The sequence below is a fragment of the Schistocerca nitens genome, chromosome 9 (assembly GCF_023898315.1).
Source record: "Schistocerca nitens isolate TAMUIC-IGC-003100 chromosome 9, iqSchNite1.1, whole genome shotgun sequence".
NCBI classification, from domain to species: Eukaryota; Metazoa; Arthropoda; class Insecta; order Orthoptera; family Acrididae; genus Schistocerca; species Schistocerca nitens.
The window spans coordinates 59,012,870-59,037,091 of record NC_064622.1 but is presented as its reverse complement, the minus strand read 5'-3'; the positions used below and the strand labels follow the sequence as shown (position 1 = coordinate 59,037,091).

General features: G+C 37.5%; 1 protein-coding gene across 1 annotated transcript; it reads right to left on the bottom strand.

Annotated features, from left to right (window-relative positions):
- Positions 1–2,821: 2,821 nt before the first annotated feature.
- Positions 2,822–23,020, bottom strand: LOC126203897 (la1-like protein 13). Its single transcript, XM_049938283.1, has 3 exons — positions 22,906–23,020; positions 16,180–16,312; positions 2,822–3,102 (listed from the first exon to the last, which is right to left on the bottom strand). Exons 1-3 carry the CDS (start codon positions 23,006–23,008, stop codon positions 3,009–3,011), a joined length of 330 nt encoding a protein of 109 aa, XP_049794240.1. The 5' UTR covers positions 23,009–23,020; the 3' UTR covers positions 2,822–3,008.
- Positions 23,021–24,222: the final 1,202 nt, after the last annotated feature.

Here is a 24,222-nt window from a genome sequence, read left to right as displayed (position 1 = left end):
TTCCACTATAATATCACATGAACAACACTTCACTGATGATAATAACTCAAAATTTATGGAGCAATTTATCACAGTTTGTGTATACACCGCCATCTTGCCTTGTTTGCCAATTTAAATAATATGATAGGAGCCCTGCTGTAATCAGTGCTTTAGACCCTGCGCAAATTTTAAGTAGCCATGCAAAGAATGTGTCTAGGGCAACAACATATTTAGCTGGTGTTACTGTTGTTGAGTTGTCCTCTGAACACTCAAGAAATATAATTGCTAGTGACCTGACCCAGTATTCTGTGCTGTAACATGCATTCGGTATAAGAGATGTTAATGAAACTGAAGCAGAGTTTTTTGATATATATTGATGTAAATTTGTTTTTTGATCTATTTAGCTAATGTTGATATCTACAAACTGTTAGAGAACCTAGAATCCTCTTTATTATTAACTGATATCAGTTCACAGAAGCCGTTATATAACTCAGGTCTCTATGATTTATTTCTGAAGAAGTTATAATTTACAAGGGTGGTGATCATATGTCATGCAATTATGCAATTTTTGTCTCTCACTTATCCATTGCTTTTGTTGATAATTGATCACATATCAGTCTGAAACAACTGCCAACCTTATGGGTCAACAATAAATACATTTAACAGCGACATGTGCCTCACGTTTTCAAGTTATCTACTTTAGGTCTCAGTAGACAGTTACTCAGCAGTAGTACTCTCGTATTCAGTGTTATGCACAACAATTGTGAGAGGACAATGCTATGTAGCAAACAGACAAAGCACATACAGATTAAAATCCATAACAATGCCCATGGTAAACCTCGGACCTATTACACATGGTTAGTGCCTTTATGTCATAGCAAGCATAGCTAATTACAGTAACTAAATTAAATGTAATATTTATTAAGTGTTTGGTGAACACCTTTATATTCACTGTAACCAGAATATTTGGTAGTGATGACATCTTAATGTCTTGCTTTGGAGTTTCAAAGGGATATTAAGCTGTAATTTTTACAGCATAACACAGCAGTAAGCCATTTTTGTTAGAGCTGAACTCAGTATTGCAGTAAGAAGACTTTCTATTATTCTCATACATTTTAAAGCACTGATTGATACATAATTTGTTCACCTCAGTCTCCACATATATGATGAAAGCATGTCTGCACTTCAAATTTCTTGAATGATGCAATGATGTCAACTGTGTGCTTGGCTACAACAAATTAACTCTTATTGATTCAGCTGTCGTTCTTAGTGAAACACTGTATACTTTGTTAATTAAGAGAAGCACTTATTTAACCTAGTTTCACAAACTTTATTTTGTGCTAGGAAATGGGTTCGTAACCTATGCCATACAGTATTAATGAAGTTTGTAAAACAAGGCTAAATAAGTGTTTTACTTGATTAATATAAATTAACTCTCATTGCAATATCTGTATAGTGTTTTATAAAGAGGATACACATTTGTTACACCAATCTTCAGAGTTGGGCAATAAAAGTTGTCGAACATTAAAATAATGAATACTGGTTTAATAATGTGTGTTACCTACAGTTTCATTATGGCAGAGAGAGAATGTGCAGTACTTTTGAACAGAACTAGCTTGCATTGAAAACTACGTGGTAGAGAAGCAACAAAGACTGAGCAACTTCAGAGACCACAGTACTTCTTTCTCCTGTGTCTGTTTTTTTGCTAGAGATATTTGGTGCTGAGACAGTCTGGTACAGATCAGTAATGCTCAGTCACACTGCAAACAAGTTCATATACTAGTTCACTGCAAACTGAATATACAATTCTTGTGTCTCCTGCCATATCACTATGAGTTGATGTTGCAGTCTGGTGGAAGACTGAAACTGTTAATTCAAGAAATATACCAGTACCAGTAAAGCATACTATTTATAACTACTCAAATACTATACATTCTAAGAAGGTTAATGTTTTTCACTCAGTCCAGATCCTTACACTGTGGCTCCTAGAACTCACAAATTTGATGAAAATAAGAGCATCACTCCTTGACAGAGGGGACGAGATGGTTTTCTATGTCTGTAGATTGGACAAGCTATAGAATCTGAGAACACAATTATTCAGTTTTTTGAGGTTCCTTTTTACAAAGATGATGGAACATAGGGTTCCTGTTTATGAAGAGATGAAATGATTGATACACAACCAAAATGTAACAGAACCAAGTCAGATGAATGTCTCTTCAATTGGAAAACAGTCATTCCTTGCTGATGCAGGAAAATGATTGATGTCAATTTGTCAATTTTTAACTTCATGCATGAAGCTGTATGCATAAATTAGGCACAGGGGAAAGTCATTTTGAAAATATAACATAACAAAATATTTTCTAATTCCTTATAATGTAGATTGGCCCCTTATATATTTTGTCTTCATAATCTTTTGTTTCTCCAACAGTGCTATAAATGAAACATAGTACTTTACTTGGTGTATGAAATCAATGATTAATATGTGATATTTTTAATTTGTTTTTCTACTATGAATGACTGGTCCAACTGCATGTATAACAATAACAACAACATATATTAGTCACATAATTTAGGAATGATCGTATTTGATATTTTACTAATATGAAGAACATACTTTGAAAGTTTCAGTGCAGTGTCTAAGAGAACAACCAAATAAGCAGAGAATAAGTGTTTAGCTTATGTATTACATGCTACCCAATACCAAACCATGTATTAAGAAAGCACTTACATCCTTATTTCACTGTGTAAGTAAATTGATTTAGTATTTTAAGTTACTTCTTCTTTTTTAAGGGCTTTCTATAAATTGATTGACTGCTACACAGTTGTGGAAATAAAAGTCCAGCTTTATTTAAATTTTTAATATGCAATAGACAGCAAAAATAATAAAACTAATTCCCACAATGCTTGAAAGGAAATCATTAATTATCTTGTTACATAAGAAATGTTGGTTTCCTGATAGCATTATTTACTATGGATACAATTAGCTGTAGTTTGCACATTGGAAATATTGTGATATAATTTTTCTGTCATCAACATTTTGGCACAGGGCAGCACTGTGGGTAAGGTGAGTCGGGGTTCGGTGTGTCCAATACACATCCGTTGCCAACAGCTACACTACCACATCTGTAACAAAGGTAACAAAATTTGAAGGAAAATATATTAACCATGATGTAAGACACAAACTACAGAAAGCAGTGAATGTTGTAGACCTGGTACTGGAAATGGCGCTAATGATGACTGATTTGTTGCATGCTGCTCTGGTATCTATTGGTAGACAGGGTTTCATCAGGTGTGGCCTACACCCTAAGAGGTGATGGAAGAGCGAACTGGTAGAGCATGCTGAGGAGAGAGTAGTGGGAAGATCTCAGCCACCCATTGTCAAATTACTATTGTTACAGGTACAAGTGACTAAGCTGTTTTTGGTCAAAAGCTAGAGAATATCAGCAGCTGTTTAAATAACACAGACATCAAAACAAATCATTACTAGTGACCAAAAGGCTGTGGTGTTGATATAAACATTGACCCACAAACAAGGACTCTCTCTCCACTTGTGAGTTCTTTATACAAAAAGTTTGAATGATTCAGTCTGTTTATGTGACTTGTTGTATAAACACATGCAGATGCTTGTAGTGAAATATACATCAGTATCGAAATATAAAGTGGAAGTGTGATTTTGGGATAGTAACCCATCACATTCCCACAAGGCAGAATGTATTCTGTACATTCTGTCTTTTGGAATCCTTAACATTGCTGCTTCAAGGTTTAAATAGCAAAACAGGTGAATTAGAAGTGCTGCTAAATGGTTATCTTAACACGTTTCAGTGCTGTGCATCAGGGAGCATTGGTTACACTGCACCAACTGCAGATGTTTAAATGCTAAGCTATTTCTGTAAACAAACTTGTATAGAAAATTGAAACGGGTTGAAAACGACTGAGTACTGTGTGTGTTTGTGTGTGTGTTTGTGTGTGTGTGTGTGTGTGTGTGTGTGTTTGTGACCTAAGAAAAGGGGAACTACCTTCACTTGTACATACATATAATATACAGGTAAATGAGCTCTAAATTCAGTCAATGTGTGAAGCCCTGTTTAGTGACTTCAGTGTTAACTGCATGTACTGAAAGGAATCAACCGATTAACTTATTAATCTCTTACGGTCTGACACCAAAAGTACCAGAGTCCTTTAGATAAGATCAGGATTGTCAAAAAAAAAAAAAAAAAAAAAAAAAAAAAATAAAAAAAAAAATAAATAAATAAATAAAATAAAATAAAAATACCAGATACTTATTGGCAAACAAATATAAAACTGTGACACTGAGATAACAGACGTTAATCTTTCAGATTACAAGTCTATAAAATCTGAGATAACAGACGTTAATCTTTCAGATTACAAGTCTATAAAATCTGTGCTTAAAGCACACTTAATAATGGCTGCAAGATACCGTACATGACAACTATATCAGAAGAAGTCAGTTATGAAGAGAGTGATAGGATTTACACTTGTATTCTACAAAATTAACCTAGGAAAAAGTGTCCCAAGAAAATTTCAATAAAGCATTTCATCCAATTTTTCTGGAATTATAAACATTGCCTTGATTTAATATTCCCAGTGAAATAAAAGTTAAGGAAGTCAAACATACAGATAATACAAGGCATAAAGAATTTGTTATAAACTCTTAGGAAGCTTAATACAGTGGAAAAACAAAATGCTACAATGAAACCATGGATCAACAGATATGAGCCACTTGACCATATGAATCACGTTTCTTGCTTCACCAAGTTGTTAGTAGTGTTTAGATATGCTGTCATCCAGGAGAACAGCTGTCTGTCACATGCGATGCATTATGGATTCAGGGCCTGCCATGACCCAAGGACAATGCCAAGGTGGGGTAGCTTATGTGCCTCAGTGATACAGACAGCAGAAGCATAGGAGCAACCACAGTGAAGGAGTACCTTTTCAGAGGCCAAACTAACCTGTGGCTCCTGAAGCTGGTTAGCAGCCTTTTCAGCAGTTGCAAGGGAAAAGGAAGAGAAGGAAAAATAGTAGGAGAATGCGGACTGGGGGGAAGGAATGACAGGGGAAGTGGCCTGACAGAATTTCACACAGAGCATAATTTAATCATTGTTAACTCATGGTTTAAGAATGATGAATGAAAATTATGCACATGGAAGAGACATGCGGACACCAGAAGTTTCCAGATTGAGTATGTTATGGTAAGACAGAAATTTCAAAATCATATTTCAAGCTGTAAGACATTTCCATGGGCAGATGTGGGTTCTAGCCATACTTTATTTGTCATGAACTGTAGACTGTAGCTGAAGAAACTCCAAAAAGGAAGATGCGACTTGCATAAAATGAAGGAACCAGAGGATGCTGAGCACTTCAGAGAGTGCAATATACAACATTGGAAAAACGTGAATGGTTAGCATTGAGAGATGAAATAGTGAAATCAGCAGAGTATCACATATGTAAAGAGACAAGGCCTTGTAGAAATCCTTGGATAAGTTGGATGTTATTGAATTTAATTGATGAAATGTAAAAGTGAAGGAGGGAAAAGGGAATAGAGGCAACTAAAAAATGAGAGAGAAGGGGAGTTGTGAGATACTGAATTTAACTGATGAAATATAAAAATGAAGGAGGCAAAAGGGAATACTGATGTCTAAAGAATGAGGCAAACAGGGACTGCAAAATTTCTAAGGAGGAATGGGTAGAGGACAAATGCAAGGGTGCAGAAGCATGCATAACTAGGAGAAAAATAAATTCTTCCTATAGGAAAAATGCATAGGGAGCTTTGAAAATATGATGAGCAACTGTATAAATATCCAGAGCTCACATGGTAAGCCAGTACTAAGAAAAGAAGGGTAGGCTGAAAGGTGGAATGAATATACAGGGTGTTACAAAAAGGTATGGCCAAACTTTCAGGAAACATTCCTCACACACAAAGAAAGAAAATATGTTACGTGGACATGTGTCCGGAAATGCTTACTTTCCATGTTAGAGCTCATTTTATTACTTCTCTTCAAATCACACTAATCATGGAATGGAAACACACAGCAACAGAACGTACCAGCGTAACTTCAAACACTTTGTTACAGGAATGTTCAAAATGTCCTCCGTTAGCGAGGATACATGCATCCACCTTCCATCGCATGGAATCCCTGATGCGCTGATGCAGCCCTGGAGAATGGCCACAATACGAGCACGAAGAGTCTCTACATTTGGTACCAGGGTTGCGTACACAAGAGCTTTCAAATGCCCCCATAAATGAAAGTCAAGAGGGTTGAAGTCAGGAGAGCGTGGAGGCCATGGAATTGGTCCGCCTCTACCAATCCATCGGTCACCGAATCTGTTGTTGAGAAGCGTACGAACACTTCGACTGAAATGTGCAGGAGCTCCATCATGCATGAACCACATGTTGTGTCGTCCTTGTAAAGGCACATGTTCTAGCAGCACACGTAGAGTATCCCATATGAAATCATGATAAGGTGCTCCATTGAGCGTAAGTGGACGAAACTAAAATGAGCTCTAACATGGAAATTAAGCATTTCCGGACACATGTCCACATAAGATATTTTCTTTCTTTGTGTGTGAGGAATGTTTCCTGAAAGTTTGGCCGTACCTTTTTGTAACACCCTGTATAGAGGGTCTACATATGGGGAACAGACTTGGTGACAGTATTATAGAAAGGGGGATGAATTAGGTGAAGATGAGATAGGATACTGTGAGAAGAATTTGACAGAGCATTGAGAAACCTATGTGTAAGTAAGAATCCTGGAGCAGACAACATTTCCTGAGACTTAGTGAGATCTTTGGGAGAGCTACCCATGGCAAACTTATCACATCAGTATTACTAGATGTATGAGACAGGTGAAGTGCCCTCATACTGCAAGAAGAGAGAAAGAGTCCCAATTCCTTAGGTAGAATCAGATCACAGGAAAGATCAGTTTGAATTGTCTTATAAAATAGGTTGAAGGTAGGCAAACCTATGTTTATAGCACTTGTAGATTTAGAGAGAATTTTTAACAGTATAGACTGAACTATACTCTTTGAAATTTTGAAGGTAGGAGGGATAAAATGTGTTGTTGTTGTGGTCTTCAATCTTGAGACTGGTTTGATGCAGCTCTCCATTCTACTCTATCCTGTGCAAGTTTCCTCATCATCCAGTAGCTACTGCAACATACATCCTTCTGAATCTGCTTAGTGTATTTATCTCTTGGTCTCCCTCTACAATTTTTACCCTCCACACTGACCTCCAATAATAAATTGGTGATCCCTTGATGCCTTGGAATATGTACTACCAACCGATCTCTTCTCCTAATCAAGTTGTGCCACAAATTTCTCTTCTCCCCAGTTCTATTCAATACCTCCTCATTAGTTATGTGATCTACCCATCTAATCTTCAGCATTCTTCTGTAGCACCACATTTCGAAAGCTTCTATTCTCTTCTTGTTTAAACTATTTATTGTCCATGTTTCACTTCCATACATGGATACACTCCATACAAATACTTTCAGAAATGTCTTCCTGATGCTTAAATCTGTACTCAATGTTAACAAATTTCTCTTCTTCAGAAACGCTTTCCTTGCCCATTGCCAGTCTACATTTTATATCCTATCTACTTCGACCATCGTCAGTTATTTTGCTCCACAAATAGCAAAACTGATCTACTTTAAGTGTCTCATTTCCCAATCTAATTCCCTCAGCATGACCTGACTTAATTCGACTAAATCCTCATCTTTCTTTTGTTGATGTTCATCTTATATCATCCTTTCAAGACACTGTCCATTCCATTCAACTACTGTTCCAGGTCCTTTGCTGTCTCTGACAGAATTACAATGTCATCGGCAAACCGCAAAGTTTTTATTTCTTCTCCATGGATTTTAATTCCTACTCTGAATGTTTCCTTTTTTCCTTTCCTGAATAACATCGGGGAAAGGCTGCAACCCTGTCTCATTCCCTTCCCAACCACTACTTCCCTTTCATACCCCTCGACTCTTATAACTGCCATCTGGTTTCTGTACAAATTGTAAATAACCTTTCGCTCCTTGTATTTGACCATTGTCACCTTCAGAATTTGAAAGAGAGTGTTCCAGTCAACATTGTCAAAAGCTTTATCTAAGTCTACAAATGCTAGAAATGTAGGTTTGCCTTTCCTTAATCTATTTTCTAAGATAAGTCATAGGGTCAGTATTGCCTCACGTTTTCCAGTATTTCTGCGGAATCCAAACTGATCTTCCCCGAGGTCGGCTTCTACCAGTTTTTCCATTCGTCTGTAAAGAATTCGCGTTAGTATTTTGCAGATGTGACTTATTAAACTGATAGTTCGGTACTTTTCACATCTGTCAACACCTGTTTTCTTTGGGATTGGTATTGTTGTATTCTTCTTGAAGTCTGAGGGTATTTCGCCTGTCTCATACATCTTGCTCACCAGATGGTAGAGTTTTGTCAAGGCTGGCTTTCCCAAGGCTATCAGTATTTCTAATGGAATGTTGTCTATTCCCAGGGCCTTGATCGACTAGGTCTTTCAGTGCTCTATCAAACTCTTCACACAGTATCATATCTCCATTTTTATCTTCATCTACATCCTCTTCCATTTCCATAATATTGTCCTCAAGTACATCGCCCTTGTATAGACCCTCTGTATACTCCTTCGACCCTTCTTCTTTCCATTCTTTGCTTAGAACTGAGTTTCCATCTGAGCTCTTGATATTAATTACAAGTGGTTCTCTTTTTTGCAAAGGTGTCTTTAATTTTCCTATAGGCAGTATCTATCTTACCCCTAGTGATATGTGCCTCTACATCCTTACATTTATCCTCTATCCATCCCTGCCTAGCCATTTTGCATTCCTGTTAATCTCATTTTTGAGACCTTTGAATTCCTTTTTGCCTGCTACATTTAGTGCATTTTTATATCATCACCTTTCATCAATTAAATTCAATATATCTTCTGTTACCCAAGGATTTCTACTAGCCCTTGTCTTTTTACCTACTTGATCCTCTGCTGCCTTCACTATTTCATCTCTCACAGCTACCCATTCTTCTTCTATTGTATTTCTTTCCCCACTTCTTGTCAGTCATTCCCTAATGCTCTCCCTGAAACTCTGTGCAATCTCTGGTTTAGTCAGTTTATCCAGGTTCCATCTCCTTAAATTCCCACCTTTTTGCAGTTTCTTCAGTTTTAATCTACAGTTCATAACCAGTAGATTGTGCTCAGAGTCCACATCTGCCCCTGGAAATGTCTTACAATTTAAAACCTGGTTCCTAAATCTCTGTCTTACCATTATATTATCTATCTTAAACCTTTCAGTGTCTTCAGGCCTCTTCTATGTATATAATCTTCTTTCATGATTCTTGCATCAAGTGTTAGCTATGATTAAGTTATGCTCTGTGCAAAATTCTACCAGAAGGCTTCCTCTTTCATTCCTTAACCCCATTCCATATTCAGCTACTATTTTTCCTTCTCTTCCTTTTCCTACTATCGAGTTCCAGTCACCCATGACCATTAAATTTTTGTCTCCCTTCACTATCTGAATAATTTGTTTTATCTCATCATACATTTCATCAATCTCTTCATCAGCTACACAGCTGGTTGGCATATAAACTTTACTACTGTGTCAGACATGGGCTTCGTGTCTCTCTTTGCTACAATAATGCATTCACTATGCTGTTTGTAGTAGCTTACCTGTGTTCCTATTTTTTTATTCATTATTAAACCTACTGCTGCAGTACCCCTATTTGATTTTGTATTTACAACCCTGTATTCACCTGACCAGAAGTCGTGTTCTTCCTGCCACAGAACTTCGCTAATTCCCACTACATTTAACTTTAACCTATCCATTTACCTTTTTAAATTTTCTAACCTGCCAGCCCGATTAAGGATCTGACATTCCATGCTCCGATACATAGAACGCCAGTTTTCTTTCTCCTGATAACAATAAATACAGGGAGGAAAGTTATTTACAACTTATATGGAAACCCCACTACAGTTATACGAGTTGAAAGTCATGAAAGGGAAACTATAGTTGGGAAGGGAGTGGGACATGGTTGTAGCCAATCCCTGATGTTACGCAATCTGTACGTTGAACAAACAGTAAAGGAAACCAAAGAAAAATTTGTAAAGGGAATTAAAGTTCATGCAGAAGAAATAAAAACACTGCAGTTTGCTGATGACATAGTAATTCTGTCACAGACAGCTAAGGACTTGGAAGGTCAGCTGAACAGAATGGGTAATGTCATGAAAAGATGTTGTAAGATGGGCATCGAAAAAATAAAACAATGGTAGTGGAATACAGTCAAATTAAATCAGGTGTTGTTGAGGGAATTAGGTTGGGAATATGGACACTAAAAATGATAGATGAGTTTTATTATTTAATCAGCAAAATAACGGATGGTGTTCAAAGTAGGAAAGATATAAATTGCAGACTGACAAAGATAAGAAAAGGAATTTCTGAAATAGACATATTTGTTAACATCCAGTGTAACTTACTTGTTAGGAGGTCTTTTCTGAAAGCATTCGTTTCAAATGTAGTCTTATTTGTATGTGAAATGTGGATAATAGTTCAAACACGAAGAAGATAGAAGTTTATGAAATGTGGTTCTACTGAAGAATGCTGAAGATTACAGGGGCAATCAGGTAACAAAAGAGGAAACAATGAACCAAACTGGGGAGAAAACAAATTTTTGTCACAACTTGACTAAAAGGAGCAATCAGTTGATATGACACATCCTGAGGCATCAAGGAACTGTCAGTTTGATAATGGAAGTAAATGACAGGGGTAAAAAATGCAGAGCGAGACAAAGGCCAGAATGCAGTAAGCAGGTTCAAACAGGTGCAATTTGCAGTAGTTGGGCATAGATGAAGAGGCTTGCACGGGATAGATTAGCTTGAGAGCTGCCTCAAACCAGTCTCTGGACCGAAGACAAAATGGATGCAAGTCAATGAGGGCAGTGTTACTCAATGGGGAACATTCAGCTGGGCTTCCACGGCACCTTGGTAGAAATCGAAGGCACCATGAGAGTTGTGAACTACTTGAAGATTATTACACACCATTTGCATAAAACATCAAATGATTCTCCTCCTGATGTAATCAAAAATTTTAAGGGAAACCTCATTCAATTGTACATAAGTTCCTTAACCATACTGTAATCATTAGTGGAGATTTTAATCATCCAATAATCAATTGGGATAATTACAGTTTTCTTAGTGGTGGGCATGATAAGACATCCTGTGAAACAGTAGTAAGTGTGTTCTTGGAAACTTCCTAGAAGAGAGAGATCAAAACCCTATTCATAATGAAAATATGTTAGATCTTATGGCAACAAACAGAGCTGATCTCTCAGAGGAAGTCCATATTGTAATTGATACCAGTGACTAAGAAGCAGTTATGGCAACAGTGAATACCAAAACACAAAGGGTGACTAAAACAAGCAGAAAGATTTATACATTCAGAAAATTAGACTGAGAAACAGTAGTGTCTTACCTCATTGAGGAACTTGAAACTTTTAGCTCAGGACTGTAGCATGTAGAGGAACTACAGCTCAAATTTAAAAGAATAGTTTACCATATACTGAATAGATTGGTACCCAGCAGAAAATTAATAATGGGGAAAAAATGAGGGAGAAGGAGGTTTGTGAGATGCGGAATTTAATTGATGATGGTATACAGAAACAGAGACTACTGCTTAATAGGTATAAAACATAGCATAGCATTATAGACAGAGAGATACTGAATGAAACACATTTGGCAGTCAAGAGAGCATTACATGACGCTTTCAAAGACTATCTCAGTGGAATACTTTCAGATTATCTTTCACAAAACACAAAGAAATTCTGGTCATATGTTAAGGCTGTCAGTGGAACCAAATTTAGTGTCCAGTCATACCTCATCCAAGAAACAGGAAATGAAACTGAGAAAAGCAAAACAAAAGTGGAAACAGTTAACTCTGTTTTCAAATGTTCCTTTACAAAGGGAAATCAGTAAGTCTTGACCCAATTTAATTCTCATACCACTGAAAAGATGAATAAAGTGAATAGCCTATTAGTGTCAGTGGCATTGAGAAACAACTGAGATCATTAAAACTGAACAAAGTCCTGAGATGAAATCCTTAGTAGATTCTATATCCAATTCATGGCTGAGTTAGACCTCTGTTAACTATAATCTATAATAGCTCCCTCGAACAAAAAACTATACCTAGTAGCTGGAAGAAAGCACAGGTCACACCTATCTACAAGAAGGGTAGCACAAGTGATCAACAAAACTATTGTCCAATATCCAAGACATCCATTTCTTCTAGAATCTTAGAACATATTATGATCTCAAACATAATAATGTATCTCAAACAGAATGATCTCCTCCACACCAGCCAGCATGGATTTCAAAAATATAGATAATATGAAATGTAAACTTGCACTTTTCTCACATGAAATCCTGAAAACCAAGGATCAAGGCAGTCAAGTAAATGTCATACTTCTTGATTTCTGAAAAGCATTTGACTCAGTCCCACATCTAAGCTTATAATCAAAAGTACAATCATACAGAGTATTAGACAATATATGAAACTGGACCAAGCAGTTCTTGGTAGGGAGGACACAACATTTTATCTTGGATGGAGAGTCATCAACGGATGTAGAAATAACTCTGGGAGTGCCCCAGGGAAGCGTGTTGAGTCCCTTGCTGTTCATGTTGTATATTAATGATCATGTGGGCAATATTTATAGTAATCTCAGATATTTGCAGATGATGCAGTCCTCTAGAACAAAGTACTGTCTGAATGAAGCTGTTCAGATATTCAGTCAGACTTTGATAAGATTTCAAAGTTGTGCAGTGATTGGCAACTTACTTTAAATGTTCAAAAAATGTAAAACAGTGCACTTCACAAATTAGTATCCTATGAATATACACAGATGGAATGTGTAAACTCATAAATATACTTGGGCGTAACACTTAGTAGGGACATGACGTGGAACAGTCACATAAGCTAATTTGTGGGTAAAACAGGTAGCAGACTTCAGTTTATTGGTAGAATAATAGAGAAATTCAATTAAAGCTTACAAACCACTCATGCAACTCATCCTAGGATACTGGTAAAGTGTATGGGATCCGTTCCAAATAGGACTAGCAGAGTATATTGAACATATACAGAGAAGGGCAGCATTACTGGTCACAGGTTTGTTTGACCAGTGGGAGAGTGTCACTGAGATGTTGAAAGCACTGAACTGGTAGATTCTTGAAGATAGACATTAACTGCCCCAAGAAAGTCTACTGAAAAAGTTCCAAGAATCGGCTTTAAATGACGACTCAAAAATATACTACAACCACTTACATATCTCTCCCAGAGGTATCATGAGGATAAGGTTAAATCAATTACATCATGCACAGAGGCATTTAAACAATCATTTTTCTTATTCTTCACATGTGAATTGAACAGCAAAAAAGCTTAATAATCAGTACAGTAGCACATAACCTCTGCCATGAACTTCACAGTTGTTCACAGTGTAGATTTAAATGTAGATGTAAATTTTGTGATCTGTGCATATGCATCTGGTGCCACATACCACCAGAAAACAATCAATTACTTGCTGAATCCATTCCACACAGAATCACTACTCTAATGTGTTCCACAGAATGACCAACACACTATTGTGTATGTTGTCATAATGTTTTAGCCCATCGAAGTATAGTTTTGCATAAGTTGCACAAGCAGTTGTTAGCTAACAGCTGACCTCTGCCAACCTCTACAAACTGTTTGTGTAGAAGTTTTGTGGAAAATATGAAGGTAAGTGAATGTAGGCTCACCACTGACTAGCACATTCCTCCAATTCCACAATTTGCCCTCTTATGATTCATATTGGCACATCTTACATATTTGATATGCATGAAATGAAACCCAAAATGACATACTATGAGTTCTAAGTGAAGTTAATTTTCAAAACAAAAACAGAAAAATACACTGTAAGGTTCTAAATGTGTCACTATATTGAAAGTGAAGAATTTCATTTGGAACTTCCCATTAGGTAAACAATGTTTCAAATGATTTATTTACTATGTTATTTGGAGTATACACTTATTGTGTCATGACAAACAGTAGTTTTAATAGCACAGACCATCTCATGTTACTGAATTCTTGGGTAATAGCCTTTGGTAAACGCCAAATTCTGACAATGAGAATTGCTCGAAGAAAATATCTTCAACAACACAAACACACACACACACACAAAAAAATCTGCATTTCTGTTAGATTTATTTACCAGTTACTGTACAATCAAAATTACTTAGGTCCTGTAGTCTGAAAAATACATAATTTGATTCTTAGATGACGCACACATTGTACCTTAAAAGAAGGAACATTGTGCTACAAAAAATTGGAATGTAATCCATTATAACTATTTAATAAAGGTGTTCCATGAATGTGAATTCAGTGTATTTGAAGGAAAGTGTTGCTTCTCATTTATTTATGTTATATTCTTTGAAAACTCTGCTCTGTTTCATTAAGTAAATCTGCAATTGTGGAATACATAACTTATGAAGAGTTATTGAACACTATAAATATTAAATGCTTTTTTACTGCAGTAATCGACATGGCACTGAATAGTGACTCATGAGGGGAAAAGAATCTAGATTTATATCGAAAATTATTCCCATACCTCCCTGGATTCAACCTTTGCTAGTCCCTGTCTTACGCTGCATATCCCCTTCCCTGCTCCTACTACAGTAGACATATCCTTTCTATTCCACCAATGCACCCACAAGTCCTTTTCTCTTCTCTATTTCTCTCACCTCCCATCCCCTCCCCCCTCCCCATCCAGCACAGCCTCCCAATGCTACACCTAGCAGGTCTGTCCTGTCCCCAACCTGTCCCCGCATACCCCCAATGGCAACGTTAGCATCTTGTACCACCCCTACCCTGCAACCCTTCCCCCTCCCTGCCACCTGCCTCCTCCTTATGCCCATTACCCATCGCAGCAGGTTGTAGCTCATGTCAGATGCATTCACAGTCAAGCATTAGTCCTTGGAAATAGCAGCCATGTTTATGTGAGTTGTTATATATATGAATTGTTATAGTGTGAATGTGTGAGAATTCTACTGCTGAGGAAGGATCTTATCTGAAAGCTTAAATATTCTTCTTTTTTTTCTTTGAGAGCATTAATTCAGTAAGATTAAAAGTTAAGCTGTTTCCTGTGAACCAGTTGTAAACCTTGGCCATTATTTTCCTAGGGGCTAATGTTAGTCATGTTTTTAGTCTCTTTATCAGCATACTTGTATCAGCAACAAGTATCATTGGTTTTGTGAGACCTCAGATGCCCATGGTAAATAACTACTGCCTGTATTTTTGTTGTCAATGTTCCAAAACACTGTCACAAGACTTCCTAACAATTTAATTTGTATTATTTGTCAAGATAATTCTCTTTTTCAAAAAATCTATCTTTACTTGCCCTTCTTTATTTATTCCATAGTCATTAAGTTTTCTGCCCAAACAACAGAACTCTTCTAATATTTCTCATGAGTCATTTCCTAATCTGCACCGCTGATCCATGCAGGATAGCAAATAATGAAATTTTACTTGTTGCACATATGTTTTTCCATAAGTGCTTTTCTTGCTATTGCCATTCTGCATGTTATGTCTTCCCAACTTTGGCCATAATCAGTTGTTTTGTTGCACAAATAACAAAACTTATCTACAGCTTTCAGTGTTTTATTTCATAATTTAATACACTCAGCAGTAACTGATTTAATTCAATTACATTCCATTAGCCTTGTTTTCCTTTTGCTGTTGTGCATCTTATAACCTCTTTTCAAGGTACCATCCAGTCTGTTAAACTGCTGTTCCAAGTTGCTAGCATTCTTGACAGAGTTACAATATTACTGACAAACTGCAATGTTTTTGATTATTTTCTCTGAACTTCAATTTCTTTTTCAAATTTCTCCTTGTTTTCCTCCATAGCACATGCAGCGAATAGACTGAATAGCACAGTGGATAGACTATAACACTGCTTTACCTCCTTCTCAATTATTGCTTCCCTTCCATAGGCTTTGACTGTTACAACTGCTGTCTGATTTCTGTACAAGTTGTAGACGACTTTTCACTGCATATATCTATCCCTAATTACCTCAGTCAAAACAATGATTTTCTGAAATCTAAATGGCCTACAGAACTTGAAATTTAGTGAATAATTAACCACTATAGTGTGCATACTAGTACTCACGAGTTGATCACGAGCTCGAAGCCATTGTCGGAGCTGCTACACTGGTAGAGCACACACTCTCCTTTGGCAGGTTCACTGGCACCTGGGGCCAGCACCAGCTGCAGCTCTGGGTCATAGCACTTCCCTGGGTAATCTGCGGAGTATGAAACATGCAAATGATTTACAAGTTATTAATTACACTGCCTGGCAACTGCCAGATAACTATGACATATTCATATCTGTCTGCAAATTGCTGGGGAAGTATGAGGTATTCACATCTTTTGCTGTGTCTGTTGTACATTACTGTTAGAAGGCAATGACAGTCCACCCAAGTAGTATACACAACTTTGTTATTGCAGGTCTGTTAACTGGCAAAATATAGTCTGATTGATTTGTGGACCATGACTTGAAGAGACTGTTAACAACAGATGCAGTGATATTGTTGTGAATAGTGTCTAATCTTGTTGGGGAATAGATACAAATTGTCACTAGAAAGCTTAAAATTGTTGACTGGTTTAATAGTCAGCTTATCACCACGGTAGAAAATTGCCATGGGAAAAATAAAAAGTATAACACTGGTCTGCCTCTATGGGACACTGGAGGAATGGCACCTCTCCCCAGGTCACCACCATATTTGCCGATGATCATCATCCAGAGTGATGCAGAAATACGATTCGCCTGAACACTACGCAATGCCATTCACCAGCAGTTTGATGCTTCTTGGTCATGGCATTGCTTCAACTGTAGCCATTTCTGTTCTGATATTAATGGGATTATAATTGCCTAGCCCAGTTGTTGCTAGACTAGAACAGTGGTGTGGGATGACAGGTGATGTTTCACGGAGTCCATTACTGGTACATGGATGGCAGGCACAGATGTGAAAGTGTTACATTGTGCTTGGTGGAAAATATGTTGATTCTCCCTTGTGGTGGTCTGTGTGTAGTTATCTTGAATGGGCTGTGTACACCATTACAGGAGACTAGATATCTCAAAGTGTGTACTTAAAGTACATTCAACAAAATAAGCCCTGATTTTCGATGTCTGTTTGTTAATTGAGTATATTTATTGGTTTGTTTTGGAGGCACTATGAATGTCAATTTCATCCAGAGCATACATTAATTTACTATACCCTTCTCCACCTTATGTATTATCTTCAAAGATTCCTCATTGTTAATGGTGTTATGACCATAATTTCTCAGATATTCACTAAATGAGGATTTGCAATTCTCGATTTTGTTTGCACGCTCTCTGAATTTGGTACATCTACCTGTGTGCCCCAGTCAGAAACTTCCACATTTACCATACTTGATTTCATAAATTCCTAATTGCATAAGTGGTTTTGTTTTGTGGGTGGTGCGCATACCTATTTTCCCTTCCTTGTTTTCTGCACCTGTTATATGCTTCAGTTTATATAACTCTTAGGTAATTTTGTTTTGTTCCATAGAAGCAATATTTGCATTACTCTCTATGCATTGTTTTGTCTTCCTCTTTTTGAAGATGGAGATGATGACAGAGAACTTAGTTTTCAGCTTGTGACTTAGAGAAGGAAGACATGTCTTGTAAGCTGGCCCACTATTATCTGCTATTCACAATTATATGTGGTGTAAATAATTTATTTATTTATTTATTTATTTTAGCATCTGTATTATCACATTCATGATATTGGACTTGTCAAGGTATAGAACAGTATAAAATATTACATATTTACATCATGTACAAAATCTTATCATTGGTATTGACACATCTTTGTAATAAAAACATTATTCTGCTTAATTTGATTATAAAATTATATATGTACATACAGACAGAATAAAAGCTAGCAAAACCCCTTGGTTTATTTTACTAAAACTATTAAATACCAGTACTTTAGTTAACTAGGCATAGTAACATATGGCACAATAGCTAGGTGCATAATTAAATACATACATGGATGAAAGAAGTTGATTTTATCTAGGAATGGTTGATAATTATGAATTTTTGTTTAGTGAGTTGTGAAGCAGACCTACAGATTTGAGCAAAATTCCAGTTATTCATTAATGCTGTAGAAGCTGTTGTTTATTAGTAGACTTTATAGTCCTTTTCTGAATGTATTAATGTTTGGTATTTTTTTGATGTTATCTGGCAATGCACTGTACAGAATTTTTGGTTTGTAAACAGCACTGTCCTGATATATTGATTTTCTGTGCACATCCCTATGATAGTCATCCCTGTTCTTTGTTTGATAATTGTGGATCTCACTATTCATAGCTGAAACTCGATGGTTTTTAATGAAGAAGATGCTTTCAAATATAAATATAAGGTCAGGATTTTAATGCCTTAAAGATACATCTACATGGTGCTCTGTAAGCAACATCACTTATTAATTAATAAAAGACTTCTTTGCAAAATAGGTATTTCCCCAGAACACTATACCATACTTTAGAAGATTATGCATATATGTTTTGGTGTTGCAGCAGTCTTTAAACACTCTTAATACATAATAGTACTTACTTAATTTTTTATTAAGCATTTCTACATGTTTCTTCCATGTTACATGCTCATCCACCCAAAATCCTAAAATTTTATGTGATTCTTTTGCTGAATTTGGCAATTCGATAATGCGAATTTTACATTGGTCATATTTTTGTTCCTTACATTGTTGAAGTTCACCCATACACTTTTCTTGTTATTGACAACTAGACAGTTATCTTTAAACCATTTTTCTGCCACTTCTGCTGTTTTGTCGATTTTTGATGCATCTCATAATCATTCTTTTCTTTTATAATGAAGCTGGTATCATCAGCAGATAATATGGTATCAGCTGTTGAAAACTGTTGTGGTAGGTATTTAATAAAAATCTAGAATGACAATGGTTCCAATACTGAGCCCTGGGGCACCCCATAATTAACTCTTTTATATTCAGAATGGTACACATTTCCATCCTGACAAATTTGTACTCATTGTTTCCTATCAGTTAAATATGACTTGAACCAGTCATAGGAAATACCAGGGACACCATAATTATACAGTTTTAAGAGCAGTAGTTTATGATTTATAGGATCAAATGCTTTAGAAAGGTCCAAAAACAATCCACACATCAGTTTCTTGTCCTCAATAGCTTGGTAAAAAAAGTTTTAGGAAACAAGAGAACCGTCTGTGTGGATTTGCCTTTTCTGCAGCCATTCTGTGTATTTACAAGAATTTTATTTTAGTTTAGGAAGTCTAGCGATCTGTCATACATTATTCTTTGAATTATTTTCGAAAATACAGATAATAATGACAGTGGTCTGAAATTTTTAATGTCAAACTTGTCACCACTTTTACAAACTGATATTACTGTGGACTGCATAAGTTTACTGGGAAAACACCAGTGCATACCCGTAAATTTACTATTCTCAAAGGATAATAAACGAGCCATAAGGTATTCAAAATTCAGTTTTGTGTCTTCTGTGTATTTTTAATAAATTGGTATCATATTTTCCTAGAAGTCTGTCCACAAAGCAGTGACGATCAAATAGCACAATTACAGTGTTGTTAGTCCCAAATGGCAGGCTGTGCAGCAAGTGATTACTGAACTTTTCATGGGGCAAATGAGATGAAGAAATAAATAAATAAAAAATCAGATAGTTAAAAAATTCAGTTTTAACGTAATACTAAAATGGTCAAAATAAATGTTGCATATTCCCGAAACTTTATTACTGAACACTGTGACCTAGAAGTACGTTATGATATCAATAAAATGGTTTATTTGTAATGAAATTCTAAAACAGTCCATGTTTCTACAATTAGGGGGGCAGTACGTGCACTGTATGGCAACCCTGTCATCCATAACCGCTGCAGTAACTGTGCGGTGTGTCATTACGAAAGTTGTGTTGTTTCAGGGTGGTTCAGACAACAATAGCGTACGATCAGAGGCTCCGTATAGTCATTCTAATGCTGCAGGGAATGAGACAGGTGGACGGACACAGCGAATGTTGCTGTGAGTCAAACTGATGTTTCGAGAATCTGCAACAAGAACCTGACTTGGATCAGTTGCGGATCGTCACAGAATGTGCAACAGGGGTGCAGGATCGATATATGCGTATAACAGCAAGCAGAAACACTCAACACAATGCAACACGTCTACGACGGCAGTTCCGAACAGCTACAGAAGTGCAAGTGTCATGGAAATCGATACGAAATGGGCTCGATGAGCAGGGATTACACCCAGAAGACCTCTCAAGACTTCCCTAAATCGGGTTCGGAGAGGAAGTCGTGTCACTTGGACATGAAACCACTCTTGGTGGACTAGGCAGCAGTCTCCAGCATCACAATACTGATATTCGTGTGTGTAGGCAACGAGGGCAACCCCAACTGTGTAAGAGACAGCAACCCTTATCAAAGCGGTTCAGTCACGTTTTGGGGTGGAATAATGTATGGCTGCAGGGCACCCGTTGCACCAATACATGAGAGGATGACTTGTGTGAAGTATCGGGACGACATTCTTGCACGCATTGTGGCTCCATTTGGTAAACACATTAAAGAGGCATTCACGCTGATGAACAATAATGCACTGCCGCATCGTCACAATTTTGTGGAGCATATAATCAGTCGGATGGCATGGCCTCCATGTTCTCCCGATCTCAAGTGCATTGCGAATGCATGGTCCGTGCTTAAACAAGGGTACGCAATCGTTCTGTCCCATCGGCATTATACAGGTCGTTGTCTAGGAGAGGGAAATTTCTTACAGATTTATCTGGACATTTTGGTAAGGAGTGTTCCTAACTGCATTTAGAAATTCCCATTACAAGAAGGCCCAATTGGTTGATAAACAGTCTGTTATGCAAGATAACAGTGAGAAGAAACACATTTGCAATGGGATCTTTTTGTTTTGTTTTATCGAGTGAAAATGTATTTATCTTCTTTATTTTTGTTTTCTCATCACTGTACTACCTGACAGAACAAAATCAGATTTGTTTCCTATTATGTCCAGTCTTGACAATGAGCCAGTATGCAACAGTTGTTGTGACCACTGTATGTTGAGAAAAGTTTCTTGGCAAATGTTTAATTTATCTTCGCGATGTAGCCAAGCGGAGTGCACTCTAAGGTGATGTAAGTTTACCGTGAATGAAGCCACAGGTAATTGCTAGTAATTATTTGTGCGAATTATTTACTTATTCTTATTACTGAATTATTTACGAGAGGAAACGGATTATAATTTTAAAAAAGGTGACTGATTTAAACTTCATGTGCAGGTTCATGATCCTACCTGAAATGCATAAATTTCATAGTCGCTATTCAGATTAATCTTTACTTTGATGATATATGAACCTGCTCCGAATACAGTCGTTCAGATTATTCAAAATAAATCCTGAAATAATTAGTAATCTTTTGCAATGCCAACTGCCGCCACATAAGGCGGGTGTTGTTGTCGTACTGAATACGAGAAATGGGAAATGATGCACAGTCTTCGCTTCTCTTGTGACAGTCGAAATTTCATAATTGTGTCTGGGAAGCGCTATTAAAGTTCTCACCTCTGGCGAGTCGAAGTCAGGACACTGCCACCTTGGGCAAGTCAAAAGTCGGTGTTTTTTTTGTGATAGCACTGGATGTACTATTGTGTAGGATAAAATTGAGTGTTAATGTGTGCTGTATAATTTCTGTAAGAATCAATACAGCCTGTGTTTAAATTCTAGGGAACGGGCTACAATGGAATCGGATAAATAAATAAAAGGTAGCACTTGAAACGTCCCCTTAGAAACTAAACTGACACACAATATTTTTAGCCCAACGCAATCTTGACTTTCAAAAATCCCAACAAAAGAATGGCCCTGACTAACAATAACCTATACCTTTCATGAATCACTTACCTCACAAAAATCTTCATTACTCGAACTACTGCAATACAGCGAGCGCCAATACTACCAGCTAAACAGAAAATTCTAACTACTGAAATCACTAACTACCGATAGGCATAGTTAGCAAATGAAAGATTTTGATAGAGAACAAATAATGTATTTACCTTAATAGTGTTCAACAGTCATTATATATATATATATATATATATATATATATATATATATATATATATATATATATATATAGTTCATGACATCCAGTCTTAGAAATTTACTTTCTCTGATGGACACATGTCCAGATCATCCGCTCTCAAAACTCCGCCATCTCTCTCCCCACATCCACCACTGCTGGCGGCTCACCTCCAACTGCGCAACGCTATGCGCTGTTCACATCCAACTGCCCAACACTACAATAGCCAACAACAATGCAAACCAGCCACAGACTGCACACAGCACAGCCAGTGATTTTCATACAGAGCGCTACATGGCGTTATCAAATCAACATAAAAAGCTAAACAGCCTACTTACACACTCAATATATTAAACGTGCAATTTTTACTAACGATCGTCAATTTTCACCCTCACTCCACGACTAAACTACAAAGACCAGCATCCAAAATTGTCTCAATTGTGAGGAGGCCCAATTGGTCCGTAAACAACGTGGTATGCAAGTTAACAGTGAGAAGAAAGTAGTGTTTGCAGTGGAAGCTTTTTTAAAGTTTTCTTTGTGTTTATCAAGTTGAGATGTTTTTATCTTCTTCTTTTTTGTTTGTTTACGAATGCACCTGGCAGGAAAAATCAGTTTTGTTTCCTGTTACTTCCCGTATTGAAAATAAAGCAATATGCAACATTTGTTTTGGCCACTGTATATTACGCTGAGTTACGCGTTCAGTTATTATTTTTTAATGACGCGGTCGACGTCGGGACTCACCTGGGCTGGGCGGCAGCCCCTTCCTGGCCTCTGCCGCCTGGGCCACGCCCGCCGCCGCCACCAACGCCGCCAGCGCCCACACAACAGCCCGTGAAGCGCGCATCTCCCAGCCGGCTGCTCAGCGGATAATGGCCGGCGGCCAGGGCGCCGCGCGCTTTTAAACACGGCGTCGGCCATTACCTCAGCCCCGGTGCTTTCCCCTCCTCTTGTTTTTCCACACACGGCCGCTGACCTTGACAAACTCTCCGCCCCGGGAACGCGCTGACCCGGCAACTTGTAACCCGATCAAGTTCGGCGGTTTGTTCTTCTCGGAATGGAAGGGAGAGTTCGTTATAAATGATGTACAATAATTAACAGCGGCACCTGACACGACTGAAAATATACGATAATGGAAGCGAGTCGGTTGCAGTAAACAGAGAGACACAAACGTGCTGTTTGCGAGGTAACTCGGACGTGTAGTTACGTCCCGCCACTTAAGTGCTGAGATCTAGCTATGGTTTATTCTGACTGCCATTAATACCAGCCCCACACTAATAATACCGGGTGTCCCAGGAGGAACGGTCAATATTCAGAGATGCGGCAGAAGAACTCATTTCAAACAAAAACCGACATATGGATATACGCCCTATTCCGAATGGTTTCCGACATAGAACACGCTTAGTTGGCGAGCACCAATGAAGAGAAATTCAAACTAAAGTAGTAAGGTACTAAGAAAGAAGGAACTCAGTGGCTTCTAGTCGACAGTAGTGATTAAGGAGTAAATTGCTACAAGAGTAAATTTTTCATTCTACATCTACGTGGATACTCTGCAAATCACATTTAAGTGCCTGGCAGAGGGTTCATCGATCCACCTTCACAATTCTCTATTATTCCAATCTCGTGTAGCGCGTGGGAAGAATGAACACCCATATCTTTCCGTACGAGCTCTGATTTCCCTTATTTTATCTTTGTGATCGTTGCTCTCTATGTAAGTCGGTGTCAACAAAATATTTTCGCATTCGGAGGAGACAGTTGGTGATTGGAATTTCGTGAGAAGATTCCGTCGCAACGAAAAACACCCTTTCCTTTAATGATGTCCAGCCCAAATCCTGTATCATTTCTGTGACACTCTCTCCCATATTTCGCGATAATACAAAACGTGCTGCCTTCCTTTGAACTTTTTCGGTGTACTGTCAGTCCTATCTGGTAAGGATCCTACACCGCGCAACAGTATTCTAAAAGAGGACGGACAAGCGTAGTGTAGGCAGTCTCCTTAGTAGGTCTGTTCTAAGTGTCCTGCCAATGAAACGCACCTGTGGTTTGCCTTCCCCACAACAT